This window comes from Gambusia affinis, linkage group LG05 (assembly GCF_019740435.1).
Source record: "Gambusia affinis linkage group LG05, SWU_Gaff_1.0, whole genome shotgun sequence".
Classification (NCBI taxonomy): domain Eukaryota; kingdom Metazoa; phylum Chordata; class Actinopteri; order Cyprinodontiformes; family Poeciliidae; genus Gambusia; species Gambusia affinis.
The window spans coordinates 272,019-295,547 of record NC_057872.1 but is presented as its reverse complement, the minus strand read 5'-3'; the positions used below and the strand labels follow the sequence as shown (position 1 = coordinate 295,547).

Sequence of the window (23,529 nt, the reverse complement as noted above, 5' to 3'; positions counted from 1 at the left end):
GTATGCACCCATGAAGTTGTTTGTCATCCGCCAAGAAGAAGAAAAGCAACAAGCAGGTAAACAAACATTTGTTCGAGGAGACCTCGAGTTGGTTTTTTAGTTTGATAAGCACTCTTACTGATGTATTTATGATCTATAACAACAGTTAAGAAATACAGAAAAGGCTGAAGAAATGAAGGCGTGATTTGTAGTTTCTGACACTTTCAGGTATGGAACCGCGGGCTGTTGGATGAGCTAAATGTTTTGGTTTTTTTAGCTGAATGGTTTGTTTTGGCTAGTTAAGGTGACAACTGACGTCACAAGACAAGTTGTTTAAGGTCGGTGTTTGAGATCAGCAGGGGTTAAAATGAACTGGCAAGAATCTGTTCGCGAAACGGATGTTTTACATTTTCAAAATACCGTCTCATCAAAATAGTGTCTGATAAAAATGACCCAAAAAATAAACAAACCACTTGCAAAACGTCGTTGTTGTACCTATTAAGACGTAATGGCTGTAAATGACCTGAGTCCTGGACTGCTAGCGCTGAACTGAGGCAAAGTTCAACTCTTGTAGATCAATCTGTAAGGTTACATTTGGTTTGGGTGTCATTTGTGACGCTCAAGTTATTCATGATAGTTTGAATATATTCCGCTTCATTTAATGATTTTTCACTACTCTAAAGATTGCGATCAGCCGTATTTTAAATCTTCATTCTATTCTTTAAGACTTAGAAAAGTAACAATTTTAGGATCGTTTATGGCATAAAACCATATTAGGGGAGATTTAGGCTGTAGTTTTAAATCATTTGACCTCAGACTATCTTAAAAGGGATTAGCTAGTTTTATGTAGTTAAACCAATATAGACACTTTATATCTGGACAGAATTATTATATCTACTAATCAAACATTATAGGAACCTGCTTGGGATTTGTGAAACCGTTGTCCTACTCGTGAAAACTCATGAAATTGGATTTGAAAACTTTTTTTTTTGTTTGAGATAATTATTTTTGTTTTTGTTTCTTGTGAACTAATGCTACTAATAATACTAGTACTTAATAATAATTGGTACTAATCTTTTAGTTGAATTATTGCAAAACAGTTTTTACCTCCAATGGTGTTCTCTGGTGTTAATATCTCTAAACAAATTAGGATATATATGGCATAAAATATATTTTTTCAACCTTTATTATAGAAGTAGAATGGTTATTGATGTAGAAGGTGTGCAATTCACCCCTCAACATAGTTATCAGCCAGCCATCATTTTTATAGACCTGCTTAATCTGTTTAAGAACAAGGCAGGGTTGGCTATTCCTGACAGAGTGGGTGAGATGCTGGGTTACCTCAGACAGATCCATCACAGGGCAAAGCAGAGATAAGCAGAGGTGTCCTCACTCTCAGGGTGATTCAGAGTGATCAATAAACCTGACATGCATGGTATTGGACTGTGGGAAGACTCTGCACGGTCTAGGTTAGGTTAGGGTATAAACCCAGGACCTCCTTGTTCCAAGGCAGCTGTGCTTACAGCTGTGCCTGTTAGCAACCACAATGTTAACAGAAAAGAGTAAAATATATATGATTAGTTTATTTACTTTTGAGGTCTCATAACTTTAGCATAAAGTCTGAAATATGTCAGGAAACAGAGATGGGCAGAAGCAGTAAAAGAAATCCTCCAAAAGGTGAGATAAAACAGTTACACACTTCACTATACACTATACACTTCAGTTTGTTGTTATTTCAAAGCTTCTGTTTGAAATAAGGATGTAGATGGAGAAATGGAGTCATTAAGGATGCCAAACTAATGATAATAATAATAATAATAATAATAATAATAATAATAATAATAATAATAATAATAATAATAATAATAATAATTAATAATAAAGTTTTGAAAAATAGTAATTAGTGTATACAGTTAAGGTCAGAATTATTAATCCCCTTGATGAAATCACACAAAACATAATATTTTCATGGAAACAACTTTAATAAAAACTTTTATTGCTTGTAAATGAAAAAAGACAAAATCTCCACAAAGTTTGACCAGTAGATTTTTCTGATGTGCTGAATTGTAACAAAAAACCTGAAAAATGACAATGCTGGCTAGTCTGAAGGAGCTGAGTGGTGGAGATGCGGCGGATGGCTCTGTGAGGTGGAAGCTGGGATGCTGCAGCTCTGAGGAGGAGCTACGTCTGGGTCCAACCAGGAGTTTTGAGCAGCTGAATAATTACAATGGGAGATTAAAGGATTTTTTTATACATGCATGAAAGGATCGAGACAACACTCCAGGTATGTTTTAGAAGAGGGAATAACATTATAAAAAAATGTGAAACTCCAAAAAGTTGATTTTAAATGATACTGCTCCTTTAAAACATGGTAATGTGTTTTCTAACTCTGTTCTTTTGTCTGATGAGACTAAACTGACGAGCATAGGGATGTTCATCCCTAAATACCCAGTTCCCATCTTTAAACATGGTAGTGGCAGCATGATGTTATGGGAACCTTGTTCATCTTCATAGAATCATAGCAAAAAAACAAGAGAATGTTGGCATTTGGAAAAATAACTTAAAGAAACTTTTGGCCGAGGCTGTCTTTCAGGTCTCCAGGTCCAACATTTGAAGGACAAACTTGTCCTAGAGTGGCCCTCACAGGACCTACATCTCAGAATCTGTGGCAAGCCCTGAGGTTCAGGCAGAGATGATCTGGAATCATGTACCTCATGAGACATGCCAGCCTAGTGAAGAACTGCTGATTGGGGCGTTTGTCAGCTGGAAGAGAGAGAGGCCACACTGTTGACCACTAAATGTCAGAAGGGCTGATAGTTTTGCTCTGGTCTTTCTTTTGTTTTCTTGCTACAGTTCAGCTGGGGCTGCAAAAAATAGTTATTTTAATAATTTATTAGTCTATTAGTTATTCCAAAGGATAATCTGCTAAAACAATTGCATGTTCTGCAGATTTATCTTTAAAATACGTACTTAAATAATTTCATACAATATTAGAAACTCATTAAAAGATGCAAATAAACTAATAATTTAATTTCTTCTTAAAGAAGAAAATAATAACTTTATTGCCTAAATTTTAAGAGCTTAGCATTCCTTTAAATAAAATGTTTGTAAATGTTTAAATAAAAGATAAGATCTAGCAGGCTGCTGCTCAGACTGTCACTAACTCACCCTACTTCTACTTCTACCTCCATCTCTGGACTATATTGTTCTGTAGGTATTGTTTATACCGGTACTCATTCAAAATTAAATCACTCTGCAGAAAACTGGATCTCTTGTACTGATATATGTACCTCATGCGAATGGGGGAAAAAATGGAAGACACCAAAACATCTGTTTCTACTTTGTTTTAATTTGTTTAGTTTGTTAAAATATATGTAACCATTTGATTTATATTGTTCCCATGATTGATACTTACAGAAATGGACAAAGTGGTGCAGCAGTCACTATAATGTGTAGCGTTTGCTGTCCAGTTTGCATCTGATTTGAGGGGCAGAGGGTCTCACCTATTCCAGCCTGGCATTACACTCATCCACAACGGTTCCACAGGCAAGCTGCTCACATTTATCAGTCCTTTCCTCCAAGTATTTCAAATAAGGTGTAAAATCTATCAGAAATAATACAAAATTAACATGATTTTGCTATACAGAAAAAAGTAGGGGGGATCAGATGGGGCTCATGCCAGTCCCCAGAAGAGGGGGGTCCAATGGAGACCAATGGAGTCTAACTGTCACTGGAAACTAACCTTACTGCAGGCAATGTGGACCAAGCTCTGACACTGGTTACAGCCTGTATTAAAAGACCTGGTACCCCGTACTCCTGGATTACCCCCACGCTCTCAACCAAGTCCACAAAGCACATGTAAAGTGGTTGGGTGAACACCCAGGGACCCTCCAGGACCAGCAGAGTCCTGGAGGGCTGGTCCAGTTTTCCACAGCCAGGATGGAAACCTGTAAAGCTGTTCAGCCAATTCTTCTGCAAATTCTGCAGAATTTGCATCCAACAATTATGTGAAAATAAATTCTTCATTTACTTTCTTGCATTTGTTTGCATAAAATTACATATTAATAATTGTAAAAGATTTGGCCAGTATTTTTGCAATTATTTGTGGTCAAATTAAGTTAAATTCTGACTGCAGTTTTTGTTTCCTGGTGTAGGATGCTAAGGAAACTTACCCTATAAAACACAGTTCTCAGACGTTGGCACCACTTGATCTAAACTCCAGTTGATTTTCAACACTGGCTTCTGTTAAATCTTGAGACTCTTGCGGATGTCTTTTCAGGTCTTTGACAGATGCAGATAAAACTGAGTCAGGACTCATGACCTGGTTACAAGTTCATCTGTGCCCATCAGTGATGTCTGTGAGCGCCCTCCTGCGATGCACCTCTAGGTAATACTTAGCATGGTTCTAGATTCTCTCCAGGAAATCAGCTTTGTTTCAAAATCCAGACTCTGGGAATCTGTCAATATCTTATTTTAAAGGACTCCCTGTATGTATCAGTGAAACATACGATGCATATGTCAGTCAGGTGACTTGCCATGTCCATATGTGTAGTATAAATACAAAATATGCAGGTAGGTATACCAAGCAGTCATTCCATTATGACCACCTGGCTAATAATGTGTTCATCTGTCCTTCTGCTGCTAGTTGACCTGTTGAGAAATGGTCTCCATTTGATTCCTGAAGATATGCTGTTTGTTCCATCTTGATGTTAGCATGATGTTAAAGGTGTAATATGGAACTTTTATTTATTTATTTATTTTTTTTTACATATTTGTCAAAATGTTCATTATTTTGTGATAGTATAGTTTGAGACAGATAAGCATGTCCCTATGGTCCTACTGTCATTTGCAGAAATAGACTACTCTGTCAGAAACAATCAATCAGAGACACGAGACGGGTCTTAGCGCTGTCAATCATCCTTGTGTATCTGCTGCCCACAATTTCCACCTTGCTCTCTGCTGCTACAGCTGGTTCACCACAATGGAACCTGTTATGAATGCTAAAGCTGGTTAGCATGGCCACCGATGACAGTTTTCCAGTAATGGTAAGTTGTTTCTTTGCCATTCGTACACTGAGCAGGCAGTATGTAAAGACAAATTAGTCCTTCTGGTTCTGATTGGTTGTTTTTGATCGAGAGGTTCGGGGGGCTTTTCTGGAGACAAAGGATGGCCCAGGGAGGAGGCAGACGAGCTCCTTTTGTTAGCTGTCATACTACACTGTAACAACATGGTGACAGTTTGAACAAATTTGTAAAAAGAAAAATGTTTCATAAAAATTAAATATCCCAGATTTGACTTCTTTAGTAATTTGAGCTAAAGTAGTTAATCTGTGTGATCAGGGCGTACAGCCAGAGCCTTTGCTCCCCACATGCATCGCTGAGCTTTGTACATAAAAAATTGCTCTGGACCCACCTGTAATTTAAGGTCCATTGAAACAATTCCCATATTATGGCCTAAATCTATGGTCAACATTAACTTCTATGTATACCGTTTTATATTCTAGATTCTAGAATGGACTAAAACTTACATTTAATGTGTTCTTCTTTAGACTTTATCTAACCAGGATAAAACATTTTGAGATCAAAGATCTCCTGACAATCATGCAGCTGAAACAGTTGTTTACAAAACCAGTATAATATTTAATCAATAATATTTCATTTAAAGTATGCAAAGAATATACAGTTAGGGCCAGAAATATTTGGACAGTGACATAAGGTTTGTTATTTTAGCTGTTTACAAAAACATGTTCAGATATACAATCATATATATAATATGGGCTGAAAGTGCACACTCCCAGCTGCAATATGAGAGTTTCCACATCCAAATCGGAGAAAGGGTTTAGGAATCATAGCTCTGTAATGCATAGCCTCCTCTTTTTCAAGGGACCAAAAGTAATTGGATAATGGACTCTAAGGGCTGCAATTAACTTAGAAGGCGTCTCCCTCGTTAACCTGTAATCAATTAAGTAGTTAAAAGGTCTAGGGTTGATTCCAGGTGTGTGGTCTTGCATTTGGAAGCTGTTGCTGTGACCAGACAACATGCGGTCAAAGGAACTCTCAATTGGGGTGAAGCAGAACATCCTGAGGCTGAAAAAAAAGAAAAAATCCATCAGAGAGATAGCAGACATGCTTGGAGTAGCAAAATCAACAGTCGGGTACATCCTGAGAAAAAAGGAATTCACTGGTGAGCTTGGGAACTCAAAAAGGCCTGGGCGTCCACGGAAGACAACGGTGGTGGATGATCGCCGCATACTTTCTTTGGTGAAGAAGAACCCGTTCACAACATCAACTGAAGTCCAGAACACTCTCAGGGAAGTAGGTGTATCTGTCTCTAAGTCAACAGTAAAGAGAAGACTCCATGAAAGTAAATACAAAGGGTTCACATCTAGATGCAAACCATTCATCAATTCCAAAAATAGACAGGCCAGAGTTAAATTTGCCGAAAAACACCTCAAGAAGCCAGCCCAGTACTGGAAAAGTATTCTATGGACAGATGAGACAAAGATCAACCTGTACCAGAATGATGGGAAGAAAAAAGTTTGGAGAAGAAAGGGAACGGCACATGATCCAAGGCACACCACATCCTCTGTAAAACATGGTGGAGGCAACGTGATGGCATGGGCATGCATGGCTTTCAATGGCACTGGGTCACTTGTGTTTATTGATGACATAACAGCAGACAAGAGTAGCCGGATGAATTCTGAAGTGTACCGGGATATACTTTCAGCCCAGATTCAGCCAAATGCTGCAAAGTTGATCGGACGGCGCTTCACAGTACAGATGGACAATGACCCCAAGCATACAGCCAAAGCTACCCAGGAGTTCATGAGTGCAAAAAAGTGGAACATTCTGCAATGGCCAAGTCAATCACCAGATCTTAACCCAATTGAGCATGCATTTCACTTGCTCAAATCCAGACTTCATACGGAAAGACCCACAAACAAGCATGACCTGAAGGCTGCGGCTGTAAAGGCCTGGCAAAGCATTAAGAAGGAGGAAACCCAGCGTTTGGTGATGTCCATGGGTTCCAGACTTAAGGCAGTGATTGCCTCCAAAGGATTCGCAACAAAATATTGAAAAGAATATATTTTGTTTGGGTTATGTCTATTTGTCCAATTACTTTTGAGCTCCTAAAATGTGGAGTTTTTGTAAAGAAATGTGTACAATTCCTACATTTTCTGTCAGATATTTTTGTTCAACCCTTTAAATTAAACGTTACAACCTGCACTTGAATTCTGTTGTAGAGGTTTCATTTCAAATCCAATGCGGTGGCCTGCAGAGCCCAACTCGCGAAAATTGTGTTACTGTCCAAATATTTCTGGCCCTAACTGTATGTGTGCATCAAGCATGTCCTGTTTGATGATTATATCTAAGCCACACACCTTCTGGATTTGATCTTTGCAAGTCTCTTCTTTACAGATGATGCCAAACTACAGTCTGCAAATTCTATTTTACCTTTAGTATGTGCATCACTGCAATCTCAGTTGTAGATAGTGTTTAGTAGCTTCTTAGCACAGGCTAAGTTTTCAAATATCTCTGTCTGGATGGCCTGAAGCCTTCTCTGATTGCTTCTGTGTGGTTGGAAGAAAAGTTGTTGAATCATTATTTTAATGGAATGTGCCAACCAGTAAGCCTTAGAAATCCTACATTTCAGTTTGCCAAAATTCTGAAATTATAAATCTTCTGTCAAATAAGAATTTAGCAAGTCCATATTGAGTCAAATCAATTCTGTAATGAAAAAAGAAGATTCACTGTGCTTTGAGTTTCCTTTACACTTAGACTTGAGGCTTTGTAGTCAGGCGTGAGTCTGGTACAGGACATTGGTGGGATCCAGGGGTCCGGTAATGCTGGGTCTGAGCAGCACCACAGGATCCGCTCAGCCTGCTCTGAATTGGGGAACTCAACTGGTCCAGGGCCCGGCAGTTGGAGCCTGCTGCTCTGTCCCTGCCTCTGGGGAAAAACAACTCATTCTGTTTGCCCCCAGGTCCTCCAACTTTTAAATGGTTGAAATACACTTGAGTCAAATGAATTATTTTCTGCTTGTTGTCAAGTTCTGCAGCAGATGAACCTGAAGAGCCATGTTTCTGAAACCTGTTAAAACTGCTTCAACACACCTGAAACAAACCAAGGGCTCATTATTGGGCTTCTGCAAAACCTCAAGACACGGTGAGGTGGAAATGAAGCCATTTGATTCCAGTGCCTGCGACAGACTGGCGACCTGTCCAGGGTGACCCCGCCTCTCGCCCAGAACGTTAGCTGGAGATAGGCACCAGCAACCCTCCCGACCCCATTAGGGACGAAGGGTGATTAGAAAATGGATGGATGGATGGATGATTCCAGTGCTTTGGAGCAGGAAGTCATCTAATAATTGAAAATTGTGGGGATAGGGTTCCTGATTTAAAGTAAGCATTCAAGCAGAAAAACAGCTCGAACTATGAGTCACTACATCGTGTGAGCACTTATCAGCATTGTGGATGCACAATGTTTAATCTAGCAGACTGAGCAGGAACTTTGAAATGAATATCCATGTCTTTTCTTGTTTCAGGTCACAGAGGCAGCAGGCGATGGCTTTTCTAGTCCAGCAGAGAGCTCTGTCAGCTGCAGAGGCTGTCAACGCTCTCAGACCATTTTATTTTGCTGTTCATCCAGACTTCTTTGGTCAATTCCCCAGAGAACGGGCAAGTTATCTTCAAATTAGTGTACTTAAAAGGATGAAGAATTTGTTGATTTGTAAACCCATTAATTTGGAAGTCCCAACCCTAACCTGAACATTAACTTGATAACACATAAAATATTAACTTGTTTTATCATCTTGTTTATTGCTTATTCAGGCTATACATTATTTAACAGCAGAGACTGTCTCACCACAACATTCAAGATAATAAAAAATCTATTTGTAAAATCTCACCACTAAACACTTAAAGTGCTCATTGTTGTTATTTCAGTTTCAGATCATAGTTCTGTCATAAATTTGCCATGACAAACCTCTCTCTACTGATCGCTTTGCAACTTTCATTATGTAAATGTAACCCTGTCAGTGTGAGATGAGACCTCGCTGTTCCTTAGACTCTGCGTTGTGTTTTCTTTAATTGTTGTTGTCGGAAGGAAACTTGAGGCAGGAATCGGATCGTGGTTCAGATCGTTTATTCGGACCACCCGACAGCGCAGCGGCTTCGCCTTCAGAATTCACAGCAAATACTGACCGTTGTGCTGCCAGCACACCGTAACGGACGCCGAGTACGGCGTTCTTTAACGGACACACTTTACCAACTTCCACAACTCAAAGAACAAATCTAACATTTTGGGGACATCCGCTGACATATTTAAGCTACTGCCCTACATAAACATCCCATTAGACTGTATGTGTGTGTGTGTGTGTGTGTGTGTGCACTTATTAGCACCTCAGTTCTGCAACAAAGTCTGAATGGTTAAGTCTGGATGTCGACAGTTTTTTGTAGGGATGTTCACTGTCTATAGCAAATCATATTTTGATATCTTGCTGTAACTAAAATTGTTAAACTGCGTTTTTTGTCCAGGAAGTGAATGAAAATTCTTTGAAGCAGTTAAATGGCTACATGGAAAATTTGCAGAAGCCTGGCTTGAAGTTAGTTCGGCCAATAAAGCTCACCTTTTATATCAGGGACACTAAGGAGAGCAGTGAGAAGCAGCCAGGCTTTGTCTCTTCAGGTACTGGTTACATTCATTTTACTGTGGACACTGAAAATGCTACATTTTAACTGATTTAAAACTTTTACAGGTTTCCGGTCCGTGAGTTTCATTCTACACACAAATGATATTTTCAGTACCGTGATGAACGTGCTGACATCCTGCAGCTTGCCTGTGGAGCACATAGAGAGACATGAAAAAAGCTTTGGGACATGTAAAGGTGGGCCTGACGGAGGAGGATCTTTTCATAGACCCATAAAATGGGATAAAAGCTACTACACCTTCACTGGGTTCAGAGATCCTGAGCAGGAGCTGCAGCAGACCAAGAGGATGGAACCTACACTCCAGTTAGTAACACTGACTGCATATCCAGTATATCAGTATAATCTGTCAGACATTATTTTATAAGAAAAACAGTGAAGTACCTTTTGAGGTCCTGTTTTTTGTAAAAAAACAAAACAAAAAAAACAAAAAAAAATAAAAAATAACTACAGCACATTCAGCTGTATATATATAATGTATATATTTGAATTAATGTTTTTTGTAAACCTGTTTTCTTGTTTTTCATATTTTTGGCAGTGGTTGGCTGAGAAACAGCGAACCTGAGGCAACAAAGAAACACAATGCTAGTCTTCCACGGAGAGAAGAGCTGAGCAGACTGAAGAAAGAACTGTGTGAAAAGTTTCTTTTGGCAGATATCAGGTAAGCTTCTTCTGCGTCCTCCAACACTGACTGTATAGTTTTACTGAAAATGTCCAGTTATTGTCCAGCCATCTGCCAATCAGTGTAGAAAAATAATAAGTCTGCTGAAGACTTAAAAAGTACAGAAACCACTATTACAGTTTCACTATTTTTGCAAAGTAAAGAAAATCAGTCATTTTCAACATTTTTTTCATCTTTATTGTTACCAATACAATTCAATGGAAAACAAAACAAATCAAAACAAGAAAATATCATGAGAAACATAAAAAATTAGTCAAGATGGATAACCTGGTTCCAGAACAGCACAGTTCATATATGATGCTTTCACCTTGTTGTCAAAGTGCAATTTAATTTTATGTAAGCGTTCTTTTTATTTTGGTAGGAGACTGGTTGACACTTTGATAACTCAACTGAGTTATTTTGCAGAGTTATGGGGCAACATCTTCAGAATTTCACTGCAAAAATGAGCAATAAGAGTAATCAATAAGGCGTCATAAAGTGGTGGTGTGAGGTGGTGAGGCAGATGCTGAGGATCCAGGTAGATGTGAGGAAATGAAGATTTTAATAATAAAAAACAAATCCAAAGTCCAAAAAACCTGCAGCACAGCTGAGCAGAAGCTAATGGCTCAACACTGGTAGCAAATAGGATACACGAATGGACACGACGACGGAACGAGCACACGTCAGACAAGGACCCGACCAAGACACAGAGACATTGGTGACATTAAGTACACAGGAGGCAATCGAGGAACGAGACACACCTGGGAATAATCAAGGGGAAGACAGGACAGAAAGCACAGAAAAACACAGACCATGACATAAGGCTGGTTATTTAATTCATACAAAAGCACTATTCATAAAATCTAATCTGTAGGGCAGCAGGTGGGCTAGCAGTTACTGTACGTGACTAGACTATTTGACATTTATGCTTTAAATGATTCCATCAACAGTTTAGATTTTATGTTGAGTTGGATAGGTAACATAAAAGATGGATGTTTTAATGCATCAGAATAACTTGATTTCTTACTTTACAACACCCTGCTTGAGGGGTGTGCCACTGTCACATGAGGGTGAAGATGGACTAGCAAAAAGCTCTACACAGATTAGTCTTAAGATGGACTTGTGATATTATTGCTGTGTTTAGGTGGCAGCGCAGCTGGGGAGTGGCTCATAAGTGCTCTCAGCTTCAGAGTCTGACCCGACTGTCTCACCAGAACCCAGAGGACCTGCTCAATCTTCAGGGTAATGTTTCAATGGGGTTGTCATTTATAAATATATGCCAAGACCGCAGTTTGTAACTTTTATTAAAAAATATTGTTTACAGATTTGCTAAAACTACCATCATGTCATGATAGTAATCTAAGAAAAAAATCAAGCTCCTGTTATTGCCATCTGAAGAAATGCACTGCTCTTGGTCAAAAACAGTCAGAGATAGGAGGGGGGGTCTTCCAATAGTCAGTCAAGCTAATGTACATGCTGCTAAGTGTGCTAATGGTGTGGAAACAACTTACTGTTCCAGGGAAACTGCTTATCCTCTGTTATTGGTCGGCCATGCTAACTAGCTTTAACATTCATTGCTGGCTCCATTGTGGTGAACCAGCTGCAGCGTAGCAGAAGCAAAGAGGAAATTATGAGCAGCAGCTACACAGGCGTGATTGACATTGCTAAGACCCACCTCCTGTCTCTGATTGTTTCTGACAGAATAGTTTATTTCTGCAAATAGGGCAACAAATGCTCAACTATCTTTATCAAAGATTGCAATATTTCCACATTATGCATCCATGAAATTCTCCCATGTTGTATTTACCAGACCCTTTAGAATTTTCTCAAACATGAGAATTCCCATTGTGGGCATATTAGTATTTTAAAAAATAGGAGTAGATTGTAGTGATTGTGTTCATTTGATCTCCAACATAATTACTAGTATTAAGCAGAACAATGAAATAAATTAGAAAATAAGTGTGTAGAATGGCTAGGACCATTTAAATGTTGTCCCACCTCCCCACCAGGCCATACTGTTGTGTTCGCTGACCAGTCGGACATGAATGCTTCTGGAGACGTCATGTTGGGAACCATGGATGTTCACCATCAGTGGACCAAAGTAATACCACTGGAGTTATTCTGCCGTAACATGTTCCTTCTTTAACTTAATTTTCTTTAACACTTCCTTGCATTTGCTTCCAGTTATTCCAGCAGCTGCCCAGCTATCGGAGTCTTCAGCAGCAAACAGACTGGTTGAAGGAAAGAATCAGTTGCCTTCTGGGTGGATCCCAAGTAATCCACCTCGGACCAGTCCAGCCTATCGCTGAGCACTACAGCACGCTAAATGCTTTTCACAAGAGCCTGATGTCCCAACGCCTGCACCTGCATCCCAGGAGCCTGCATGGCCTTGCCATGGTGCTGGACAAGTATGTACTATGGGGTTCCATGACTTCGGATTTTTAAAGTCAAGCTCAGCATGTTGAAAGTGAAATTGACTTTGACTAGTTGTGTGATGTCATAGAAACACAGGAGAGAAGCTTCACAGCAACTAAGAGGCTTTACAGCAGATACTGACAAATCACTGCTTAGACACTTAGAAACGTTGGGTTACTTTTCTAAGTCTTTTTCTAACTTCTCTCGGTGTTTCACTATGGGAATTGCCTCAGCGTGACCCAACTATGGAAGCTCCAATGACATCACGTCTGTCCGGGATATACAGGTTGAGCCGTGACCGTGGCTCCACCCTCCATCCAATATCACAGACAACCTACCCCTCTCAACTCATTCAAAGCAGGTTTCATTCCGTGCCTTGTAAGAAGAGATGTGTTGGTGAAACACCTCACTCTGTTATCAAAGAACCAGGGATTACATTAAGTAACCCAATGTTCTTTTTCTAACTTCGCTCTGTGTTTCACTATGGGAGATATGGCCAACTCCCGAATTGCATGTTGGCCCCGCAGCAATGCTTGGCAGAAATTCATACAATCCAGGACTTAGGTGGAGCCTGATTATGAGCCAACCCCAAGCACCAATGATGACTGGGCCACATCCAGCCTGTAAAACCTCACAAATGTGTGCGGTGTAGCCCAACTGGCTGAAGCACAGATGTCCTGGACAGACACACCGTGGAACAAAGCCCAAGAGTAGAATGGGCTCTCACCCCTTCAGGGGCCTCTGACCCTGAGCATCAGTATGCCAGAGATATAGTCTCCACAATTCAGTGTGCTAACCTTTGGTGAGAGATAGGTTTGCCCTTATGAGAAGTGGCCCAAGACACGAACAGGTTATCACCTCTTCTAAAGTCAGCTGTCCTGTCAACATAATCCCTCAAAGTTCTCACTGGACATAAGCAATTAAGCCTTTTCTCTTCTGCTGAAGAGAAAGGAGGTGTATGGAATGCCAACAGTTCCACCATCGAACACCTGTATGATGTTTCAGTCACCTTGGGCACAAAAGCAGGATTGGGTCTCAAGCACACTTTGGAGAGCCCCAGTGCCCACTGTAGGCAAGTAGGACTGACAGACAGTACGTGTAACTCACCTACTCTCTTAGCAGTAGTTAAAGCTAAGAGCAGTGCAGTTTTCAATGTCAGAAATTTCATTCCAATACCCTCCAAAGGCTCAAAGGGATGATGGCAAAGGGCTTCCAGTACCAGAGTGAGGTCCCATAATGGCATGAAAAGCCTAGAGGTGGGCAGCTTATGTCAAGCCTCCTTCTGTCCCTCATGGTTGTGCTGACAGAACTTGGATTAGGGCTTCAATGGCCACCAGAACTAAGGACAGGCCCTGTTCCCTCACTCTGACTAGAGTTGGGGATATTAGACTCAGAGGTGGGAATGCATAGAGCAACACATTCGGCCAGGAGTGAGCCAGCGTGTCCACGCCCAGTGGTGCGTCTCGGTCCAACAGGGAGAAAAACAGTGGGCAATGAGCGTTTTCCCATGATGCGAAGAGATCTATGGCAACCCGTCAGTATGTCTGCCAGATCTGCTCCACCACTTGAGGGCGCAGCTTCCACTTTCCGTAAAGGGGGTTGCCTCTGGATAACAGATCCACCCCTCTGTTTTGAATTCCTGATACATGCGTTGCGTGAACCGATAGAAATCTGGTTCCTGCTCCACATAATTATTTCCCTGGCCAATCCGTGTAGCTGAATGGATCGGGTCCTGCCCTGACGGTTGATATACGCCACTACTGTGGAGTTGTCCGTCCTTACCAAGACGTGGTGACCAACCATCAAAGGCATGAAATGCTTCGAAGCTAGGAATACGGCGTGTAGTTCCAGCATGTTGATGTGCCATTCTTTCCGACCATACACTGTTCACAGCTCTGCCCATCATAGTTGCACCCAAGCCAGTTATAGACGCATCCGTAGTCAGGGTAACCCTGGATGATGCCGCACCCAGGGGCACGCCCACCTCGAAGACTGCTGGGTCTCCCCATGGTTGGAGAGCCTCCACACATGCGAGTGTTATTCTCACCCTGCGGCACAGATTATGGCGGGGACATTTACGTAGTGAAGCGACCCACCGCTGAAAACCCCACATTCATAACAGTCCCAGATGGACAGTGGAAATCGCCATGAGGCTGAGGAGCCTTGGCAAAGTCTGAATGGAACAACTTTCCCTAGATGGAAATGCGCCATGCACTGAGCGAATGACAGGGTTCTCCACTCCGATAACGTAACATGGTAGGAGAGTTTATTTTGAGACCCAAGTACTCCGTGCATTGCACGGGATTTAATGTCTCTTCCTAGGCCTGTCACAATAACAAATTTTGCTGAGCGATTAATTGTCTTAAAAACCATTGCGATAAACGATAATATTGTTTGAAAACCTTTTTACATTGATTTACTGGAAATGACATAATAATTCATGTGATTTCCTGCCAAAGATAGATACACTTTATTTTTAAAAGAGCACTTAACACTGGATCTGATAAAATAAACAAAACAACCAAAAACAAAAATAAAATGGATTCCCAGTCTCCATTAACAAAAATGTACTTGAATAAAAACACCAAAGTGTAAATAAATACTGGATTCAACCAAAAGAGTTCAGATTATGAAGTCTGTAAACCATATTCAGTAATTATTAGATTTAAATAGAGAAGATGGAACATCGACTACCTGATGCAATAGTTCACACTACACGTTTGTTCACACCTACATTTTCCCCTAATGACAATCTTAGAATGTTGATCGTTCTAAGATTGTGTGGTGTGTTGTGGTAGATCGTTGTGGCCCTCTGATCTAAATCAGGGGTTTTCCCCACTGGGAGCTTAACGCAGCCTGTTGAATGTGACAGGTAACCAATCAGAAAGCGAGGATTCTCCTCCTGCTTTCTGAGGGGAAATTACAGAGGGGAATCCCAAACAGCTGACAAAGGCAACATCGGAGATGATATGTGGAAACAACATTAATATTTATAAAACATTTCGTGCAAAGAATACAGAAATGACGAGGGGAGGAATTGGAGTGAAATTGCTCGGTAACTTTTCAGCTGTTCTTCATTAAAGTGACATAAATAGGTTCTAACAAGGGCGTAGGTTTGGTCTAAGTTTTGGTGGGATCTTACAGCTTACTGTCGTTTATCGCGACAGGCCTAAACACAGAGTAACTATAAAAGCAGCCCACCTTTATGCGATAGCTGCTTCAAATGCCTGTATAACAGAGAAAAGGCTTGGTTCGAAGCTTTTACCCAGCACAGTCCAGGCCTTTCCTGGTACTGCATTCAGCGGCGTCTTCCTTTACGGAACACCTATGAACGGTTAAGCAGAGCCAAGCTAGCCTGAATGTGCTGAGGAAGCTATGCTGTAGTTCTTCACACGGGAAGAAAGCGAGAATGAGTTGAGAGGGTTAGGTTGTCTGTGATATTGGATGGTGGGTGGAGCCACGGTCACGACTCAACCTGTCTGTCATGGACAGACGTGATGTCATTGGAGCTTCTGTAATTGGGTCACACTGAGGCGATTCCCATAGTGAAACACCGAGAGAAGTTAGAAAAAGAATCTGTTATATGGAAGAAAATCATATTGCAAATAAGTCACATTGAAAACAATAACAACAAAAATTCCAATTAATCTGCAAAACTGAATGAAAAGTACTAATGACTGTCAGGACAGCAGGACAGAAAACTAACCTGACTTCTTCAGTGGAGCTGTCTGATCTGGTCTGAAAAGTTGTACTAAGTCAGGTCCAACTTTCTTTTTTCCAAACACCAACTGGTGCTGATAATCAGGCATATACCTGATTATCAGTACCGCTATTTTTCTCAGTTTCTTGTTAGAAGCTCAAAAAAATGCTCATCGTTGCACCTTGGGGTCAAATTACTATCTTTAGGGAGATGCATGCTGGAACATTATCAACAAAATTTATCATAAACTGATCACATTTAATATATGGAACCTACCTGGATTGGGTTCCCTCATTTCTGGTAAAAAAAAAAAAAAGTACTGAAGCATTTGTTTCAAAAAGCATTCTGGTTTCTGTTTTTGACAGTGATCGCTCTGCACCTGGTCTCCATGAGATGGGGCACTTCATTATCCCCATCAACTGTGACCCTCTCAAGCTCCAGCTGTTCCTCCAGAGCCAGGCCCCTGAGGCCAGAAGTCGCACCCTGCAAAGACATCAGTAAGACTGGGAGGCATCCAATGATACCTCTCTCATAGTTACTTCACTAAGATAATCAGTGTGCCCAAAATTGTTCTTCATTCAAACATCATTTAACCTTTTAAGTGCTGTGAGGACAGCGATGTCCACATGGAACCATTGTCTGATGTGTGTGTGCGTAGGGTGACAGTTTCAAATGTCTTTGTTATGTCTGCCAACACCTCAAACAGCTGGAGTGCACAGTCCCTCAGTACCCGCTCTGGGATGTTGTTGGGGCCTGCAGCCTTATGGGGGTTGATTTCCTGGAGGAACTTCCTCACATCTGCTGTGGTCACACAGACAGGTGTGATACCAGGTGGTGGTATAAGTCTGGTGCTGAGGGTGGGTTAGGATTCTTAAAGAAGGTGTAGAACCTGACATTAAACAAGAATCAGATTGCAGACAAAGTGGCTGTGTGGTTGGGACATACCACTCCTGTAAAAAGGGACAGGTGGACCACATCACTGCTTGGAGTGACTTGTATGTTGTCATTATCATGCCAAAAGTCTAGAGTAAATGAGACCCCACGCAAAGGAAATTGAGACCCAGTGCAAGTACATATAGATAGGGCATGTGCAGAATTGCTCAGCAAGTGGAATAGAGATGTGGAGGATATCGGAATGCACATATGCATGGTCTCTGCATTGACACTCAAAGAATTTCTCTGCTCACTTGCTTGCTGGCTCCTGCTTCTGCTCGCTCACAGTTAGTGTTTTTGGTTGTCGGTGGGTGGATCCAGCTAGTCTTCTATCACTACATATGATTAGCTCCATTCCTTGTCCTCTGTGATTGGTAGTCTTACTAGGAAGAGGAAGATCAAGAGGAGGTTTGCTGAGTTGGAACAGCAGCATTGCAGACCATTAGGAGGCAAGTTACACAAGTCTTGAATCCATAGTATTCTTGGTGAAACGGATTATTTCTGTATCTTGATATTCAGTTAAAATTTATTTACATGGCTGCCGCAATCTGCCAGCAGTTTATAGTTGTAAACTCGAGGTTAGCTGACAGTAGCTGACCAGGCTTTGTTGTCTGTCTGTATAACTGGCCTAATAAGGAATCCCCTGTGGTTTCTTCTTGCTATGTTAAGGAGGAGCGTTTTTATAGAATTACATGCTGCTAAATAATCTAACACAATGTTAGCACTCTTACAGTTTTCTTAAGAGGGTTTGTCTTCATTAGCATTAAACAAGAATCAGAATCAGATATTAAAGCATTGGAAAGTGTAATAAAACTTATTTACCTCCTCATTAATAGTCCTACTTGTTTCACTTTAGTTGAGGTAAGAATTAATATTAATGACTACATTGTTAAAGCTTTTGACAGTGAATAACACTTAATGACATTTATAACTAGTGCAATGTGTTCCAATGTGTAAAGGAAAATATTAATGACACGATTATAGTCTCAACCCAGATAGCAAGCAATGGTAATTCAATGCTAAATTATGGTCAGAAATGTACCGAGCTCTTCCTCGCCCTCATCTTGGCCTCTCCGACCACATCTGCATCCTGCTGGTGCCAGCATATCGTTGGCTGATGATACGAATTAGGCCAACAAAGAAGACAATGACTGTGTGGCCCAGGGATGCAGCCTGTGTGCTCCAGGACTGTTTTCAGAACACAGATTGGCAAGCCTTCAGAGAGCCGAATATATATGAGGGAGGTGGACCTGGAGGAATACGCCTCCTCTGTTCTGGGCTTCATCTCTAAGTGTCCTGATAATGTCAGGACACTTGTTATCTGAACCAGAAATCCTGGCTGAATGCCGAGGTGAGAGCTCTGCTGAAAGCTAGGGAGGCTGTGTTAGGAAAGAACTGACTGCAGGCATTGTGAGGTCTAAAGCCACATACGCCCAGAAAATTCAAGGCCACTTCACCACCAACGACCCCTGGTGGATGTGGAAGGGAATCTAGAACATGACAGACTACAACATCAGGGATGCACAATGGCCAAGGGACCACTCACTGTCAGACGTACTCAATAAGTTCTACGCCTTCTTTAAGGATCCTAACACCACCCTCAGCACCAGACTTATACCACCACCTGGTATCACACCTGTCTGTGTGACCACAGTAGATGTGAGGAAGTTCCTCCAGGAAATCAACCCCCATAAGGCTACAGGCCCCAACAACATCCCAGAGCGGGTACTGAGGGACTGTGCACTCCAGCTGTTTGAGGTGTTGGCAGACATCTTCAACACCTCCACGTCACTGGCGGTCTTCACCTGCTTAAAGACTATTGTCTCTGTCCCCAAGTGCTCCGCAGTGACAGGCCTGATTGATTACTGACATATAGCCTTAACATCGGTAGTCAGGAAGTGTTACGAGAGGCTAGTCATGAACCACATCAAGGACTCCATCAGTATGCCTATAGGAAGAACAGCTCCAGCTCTGATGCTGTTTCATTGGTGATAGACACAGCCCTCACCAACATGGAGAGCAGGAAGTCTTAAAACCGTTTGTTGGTTTTGGATTCTTCCTTGGCCTTCAACACCATCATCCCACAAACCCTGGTACAGAAGCTGTCCACTCTGGGACTGAGTCCCACACACTGGGGAACTGAATTCTGGATTTCCTGACCAACAAACCTCAGATCATCAGGATCCACAACACTGTCTCCTCCTCCATCACCCTTAGCACTGGCTCACTGTAGGGCTGCATGCTGCATGCTAAAGCCTCCTCCTCTTCACTCTGCTAACGTACAACTTCTCAGCAAGAGGTGCCAACACCTCCCCTCTGGTCAGCGTCTCTACTTCCTCTGGAAGCTGCGGAGACCTGGACTTGGGAACTGAGTCCTGAGGAACTTCTATCACTGAGTGATAGAAGTTTACAGTGCTTGTTTATTAATAATTTATAAACAAATTACTTCATTATTTATTATTTTTATTTATATATTTTATTTGTGTATTAAATTTCTTAATCTGGGACTTGAGTCAGAATTTTGTAACACAAACAAGCAAAGGTGGTATGACAATAAAAATGTTTGGATCCCTGAAACCTGGAATAATGTGTTGACATAAAAACATCTACAGGTTATGGCTTCATTATTATAAAAGTCAAGATAGTAAATGAGGATTATTCCATAATTGCACCACATGCGGAATGGAGAAGTGTGAGTGTAATGGTGTGTTCACACCAAACTTGTTACGCAACTCAAAAATGCATCCAACACTTCAAGTTTGACTCGTGTGCACATTGAATGCAGACATTTCTACATTTTGCTCTACACCTGGCGTTTCAGTCAGGCTCATCTGGTTTACATTCAAAGTCTATGTGGAGGCGCGTCGGATCCATCCAGTCTTCTACACATGATCGGCTACATTCCCTGCTCCTCTCTGATTGGGCGTCTAAATTCCAGCCTTGCAGCAACAACAGTGAGTTTTTCTGATAAAACTCTTCTTCATGATTTTGGTTGTTTATACTTGACCAGACAAATTAAGAGCTCAGCTCCAAGTTGATATTTCAGTGCTACATATTCTGTATTTAGAAATATTAAGTTGAATTGAAATATACTTTATTGATCCCACAAGGGAAATGAAATGTTGTAACTCAGTTTTCTTCAAGGCTGAAATCAGCAGCATCAGAACCAGGGACATAAAAAGGCTCAACAACCTGAGAAAGAAGGCTGGTTCTGTTCTGGTTCTGGTTCTGGTTCTGGTCCTGTTCTGGTTCTGTTCCGGTTCTGGTTCTGTTCTGGTTCTGGTCCTGTTCTGGTTCTGGTTCTGGTTCTGGTCTGTTCTGGTTCTGTTCTGGTTCTGGTTCTGGTCCTGTTCTGGTTCTGTTCCGGTTCTGGTTCTGTTCTGGTTCTGGTCCTGTTCTGGTTCTGGTTCTGTTCTGGTTCTGTTCTGGTTCTGGTTCTGGTTCTGGTCCTGTTCTGGTTCTGGTTCTGTTCCGGTTCTGGTTCTGTTCTGGTTCTGGTTCTGTTCTGGTTCTGTTCTGTTCTGGTTCTGTTCTGGTTCTGGTTCTGGTCCTGTTCTGGTTCTGTTCCAGTTCTGGTTCTGTTCTGGTTCTGGTCCTGTTCTGGTTCTGTTCTGGTTCTGGTTCTGGTCCTGTTCTGGTTCTGTTCCGGTTCTGGTTCTGTTCTGGTTCTGGTCCTGTTCTGGTTCTGTTCTGGTTCTGTTCCGGTTCTGGTTCTGTTCTGGTTCTGGTTCTGGTTCTGTTCTGGTTCTGGTCCTGTTCTGGTTCTGGTTCTGTTCCGGTTCTGGTTCTGTTCTGGTTCTGGTTCTGTTCCGGTTCTGGTTCTGTTCTGGTTCTGGTCCTGTTCTGGTTCTGTTCTGGGACAACTGTGGAACCTCTTGGGATGTAAAGAAGGATTCTTTATAAAATCAAGAAAACGATGGACAACTCTGTCCATTCTTTTTATGAAGTGTCTTCAGTTAGAGGCTTCTTCAGATTTGCTGTAACACAGACTGCTACAGAAGATCTTTCCTGGCTACTGCCATCACAAACTGTTAACAAAATGTTCCTTAAGTAATGAATATTTCATTTCTCTTTGGGACCAATAGAGTGTTCTTAGGCTGAATTGTTACCTTTCAGTGTTAAACTATATCTAATGAATTTGACTGCAGTAGAAGCATTTGGCTTTGATGCACACACACATCTAGAACAAACTTTAGAAAACTGCAAAACAGTCAAAACACTGAGTTCCTTTAAATCAAGGAACTCAAAAACCCGCTTGTTTAAAGCTGCTTTTGAAACATTTTAAATGGAACATTGATCAATGATTTGATTATGGCACTTGACAAAATGAAATGTTTACTGGTTTCTCAAATTATTGATTATATGATGTTTTTACGACTTTTTATTTCTGTGTTTTTATGATGTAAAGCACTATGAACCGCCTTGTTGCTGAAATGTGATGGACATACAGACAGATAATGGCAATCAATTGGACAGAGTGTACACAAAGTGCTTATCTTTTGATCTATATACCTTGCAATCCAAAGGACAAAGTAAGTAATGTAAGTTAATCTGACTGAGATATTAAGAATTACAAAAAGCAGGATGTCCCATTTTGGACAGGCCAGGTGCCCTTTAAGGCTTAAACTGTACTGTCCTGTTGGTCTATCTTGGTCCACCATTATTACAAGAACAAATTTGTCCTTTTTGACCTGCAATGACTCCTGAGAGAAGGTGATGCACTCGACCACAAATCTGGAGGAAGGAAGCAGCCTTCACAAGAGGCAGCCCCTCAATCTGGACCCATCAGGTTTCTGAGCCCACCTGGCTAGAAGAGCACACAGCTGTTTATCAATATTGTCATTGATTCGTCTTCCTCTCTGTGTATTTTGTAAAGGTTGCAGGTGGAAGAGGAGGCAGTGGTGCAGCTCTGTGTCCAGAAGTTGTCTCTGAGGGGCCTCTCCAAGGAGCCCAGCTTGAGCTCCAGTCACATGATTCTCTGCTGCAGGAGGCTCATAGAGCAGCAACCCCCACTGCTGCAGGGGCTGCATGTCTGTGTCTCCCACTTTTACTCTGTTATGCAGGACGGTGACCTGTGTGTCCCCTGGGACTGGAAGAGCTGAGACAATCCTTCAGAATTTATATCTATATATACTGTCGTGTTTTATGGCTACTGTGGTTTCACCTCTGAGAAATGTTTTGGATCCACAATCTATAAATAAGAGATAAATGTAAAACTAGAAAACACAGCAAACCACAGAAACTGTATGTTTAAGTTAAGAATGTGGAAAACAACAATAAAACACGGTTGTTCTAAGGATTGAACAATTCCTGTTCAAGTGTAAACCAGCAGGACTCATCCTTCAAGAACATACACATCTCTTTATGTGACGCTTTAATTCCTAAAATACAATAATGAGGAGGAAAGCTACTTCAGATACGATAAAATAAGTGACTCAGGTGTGTTAATGATTTCTGATTTGAATATAACTGAAACATACTGCAGGTTTTCTGTCTAGTGGTATGCTAGAAAATAAGATTAGCTATTAAAATTGAAGTTTAGATTGAAGTTAAGGAGAAGAGGCAGCTGGAGAAACGGAACCTGAACAAGGCTGCAGGTCCAGATAGTGTCAGCCACAGAGTCCTAAAGGCCTGAAGCTGCAGAGCAGCTCTGTGGGATTCTGCAGGATCTCTTCAACTTTAGCCTGGCCCAAGACAAGGTTCCACTGTTATGGAAGATGTTCTTCCTGGTTCCGATACCAAAGAAAACTCACTCATCAATCACCAATGACTATAGACCTGTTGCCCTGACAACCGACATCATGAAGGTAAAGAAGAAACTCCTGGTGGCCCGTCTGACTAAGCAGACAAAGACATATCAAGACCCCCAGCAGGTTGCTTATCGCTGTGGATCTGGAGTTGATGATGCCATCATTCACAACAAACCCACTGTCATCTGGTCAAAGCGGGCAGCACTGTGAGGATCATGTTCTTTGATTTCTCCACAGCATTTAACACAATTCAGTCTGTGAGAAACTCCAGAAGACACAGGCGGAGTCCTCAACAATCACCTGGATCTATGACTAGCTCACAAACAGACCACAGTTTGTGAGACTGAAGGACACAGCAGCACCACAGGGCCCTGTACCCTCACCA

At 41.4% G+C, this 23,529-nt stretch overlaps 1 protein-coding gene across 9 annotated transcripts; it reads left to right on the top strand.

Annotated features, from left to right (window-relative positions):
• On the top strand, positions 1 to 22,690 carry tcaim (T cell activation inhibitor, mitochondrial). 9 transcript variants are annotated; one of them, XM_044116210.1, is made up of 14 exons: positions 63 to 1,656; positions 2,082 to 2,263; positions 3,397 to 3,525; positions 4,259 to 4,366; positions 8,524 to 8,656; positions 9,515 to 9,665; positions 9,736 to 9,991; positions 10,224 to 10,346; positions 11,491 to 11,588; positions 12,356 to 12,447; positions 12,531 to 12,754; positions 16,827 to 16,958; positions 20,243 to 20,348; positions 22,271 to 22,690. In XM_044116210.1, the coding sequence occupies exons 4-14, from the start codon at positions 4,296 to 4,298 to the stop codon at positions 22,463 to 22,465; spliced, it is 1,581 nt and encodes a 526-aa protein (XP_043972145.1). In that variant the 5' UTR covers positions 63 to 1,656; positions 2,082 to 2,263; positions 3,397 to 3,525; positions 4,259 to 4,295; the 3' UTR covers positions 22,466 to 22,690. The 9 variants fall into 9 exon arrangements, with proteins under 9 accessions (XP_043972146.1, XP_043972151.1, XP_043972145.1 ...); XM_044116216.1 differs by lacking the exons at positions 63 to 1,656; positions 2,082 to 2,263; positions 3,397 to 3,525 and adding exons at positions 41 to 56; positions 4,948 to 5,024; XM_044116208.1 differs by lacking the exon at positions 3,397 to 3,525.
• Positions 22,691 to 23,529: the final 839 nt, after the last annotated feature.

What these genes read in the sequence shown, in the direction of transcription:
- tcaim (XM_044116208.1), top strand. Translation starts at nt 2,238, where the DNA reads ATGAAAGGATCGAGACAACACTCCAG. An exon ending in GGACCTGCTCAATCTTCAGG is followed by an intron (nt 11,589 to 12,355) that starts GTAATGTTTCAA and finishes CCTCCCCACCAG; the next exon opens with GCCATACTGTTGTGTTCGCT. An exon ending in TTCACCATCAGTGGACCAAA is followed by an intron (nt 12,448 to 12,530) that starts GTAATACCACTG and finishes ATTTGCTTCCAG; the next exon opens with TTATTCCAGCAGCTGCCCAG.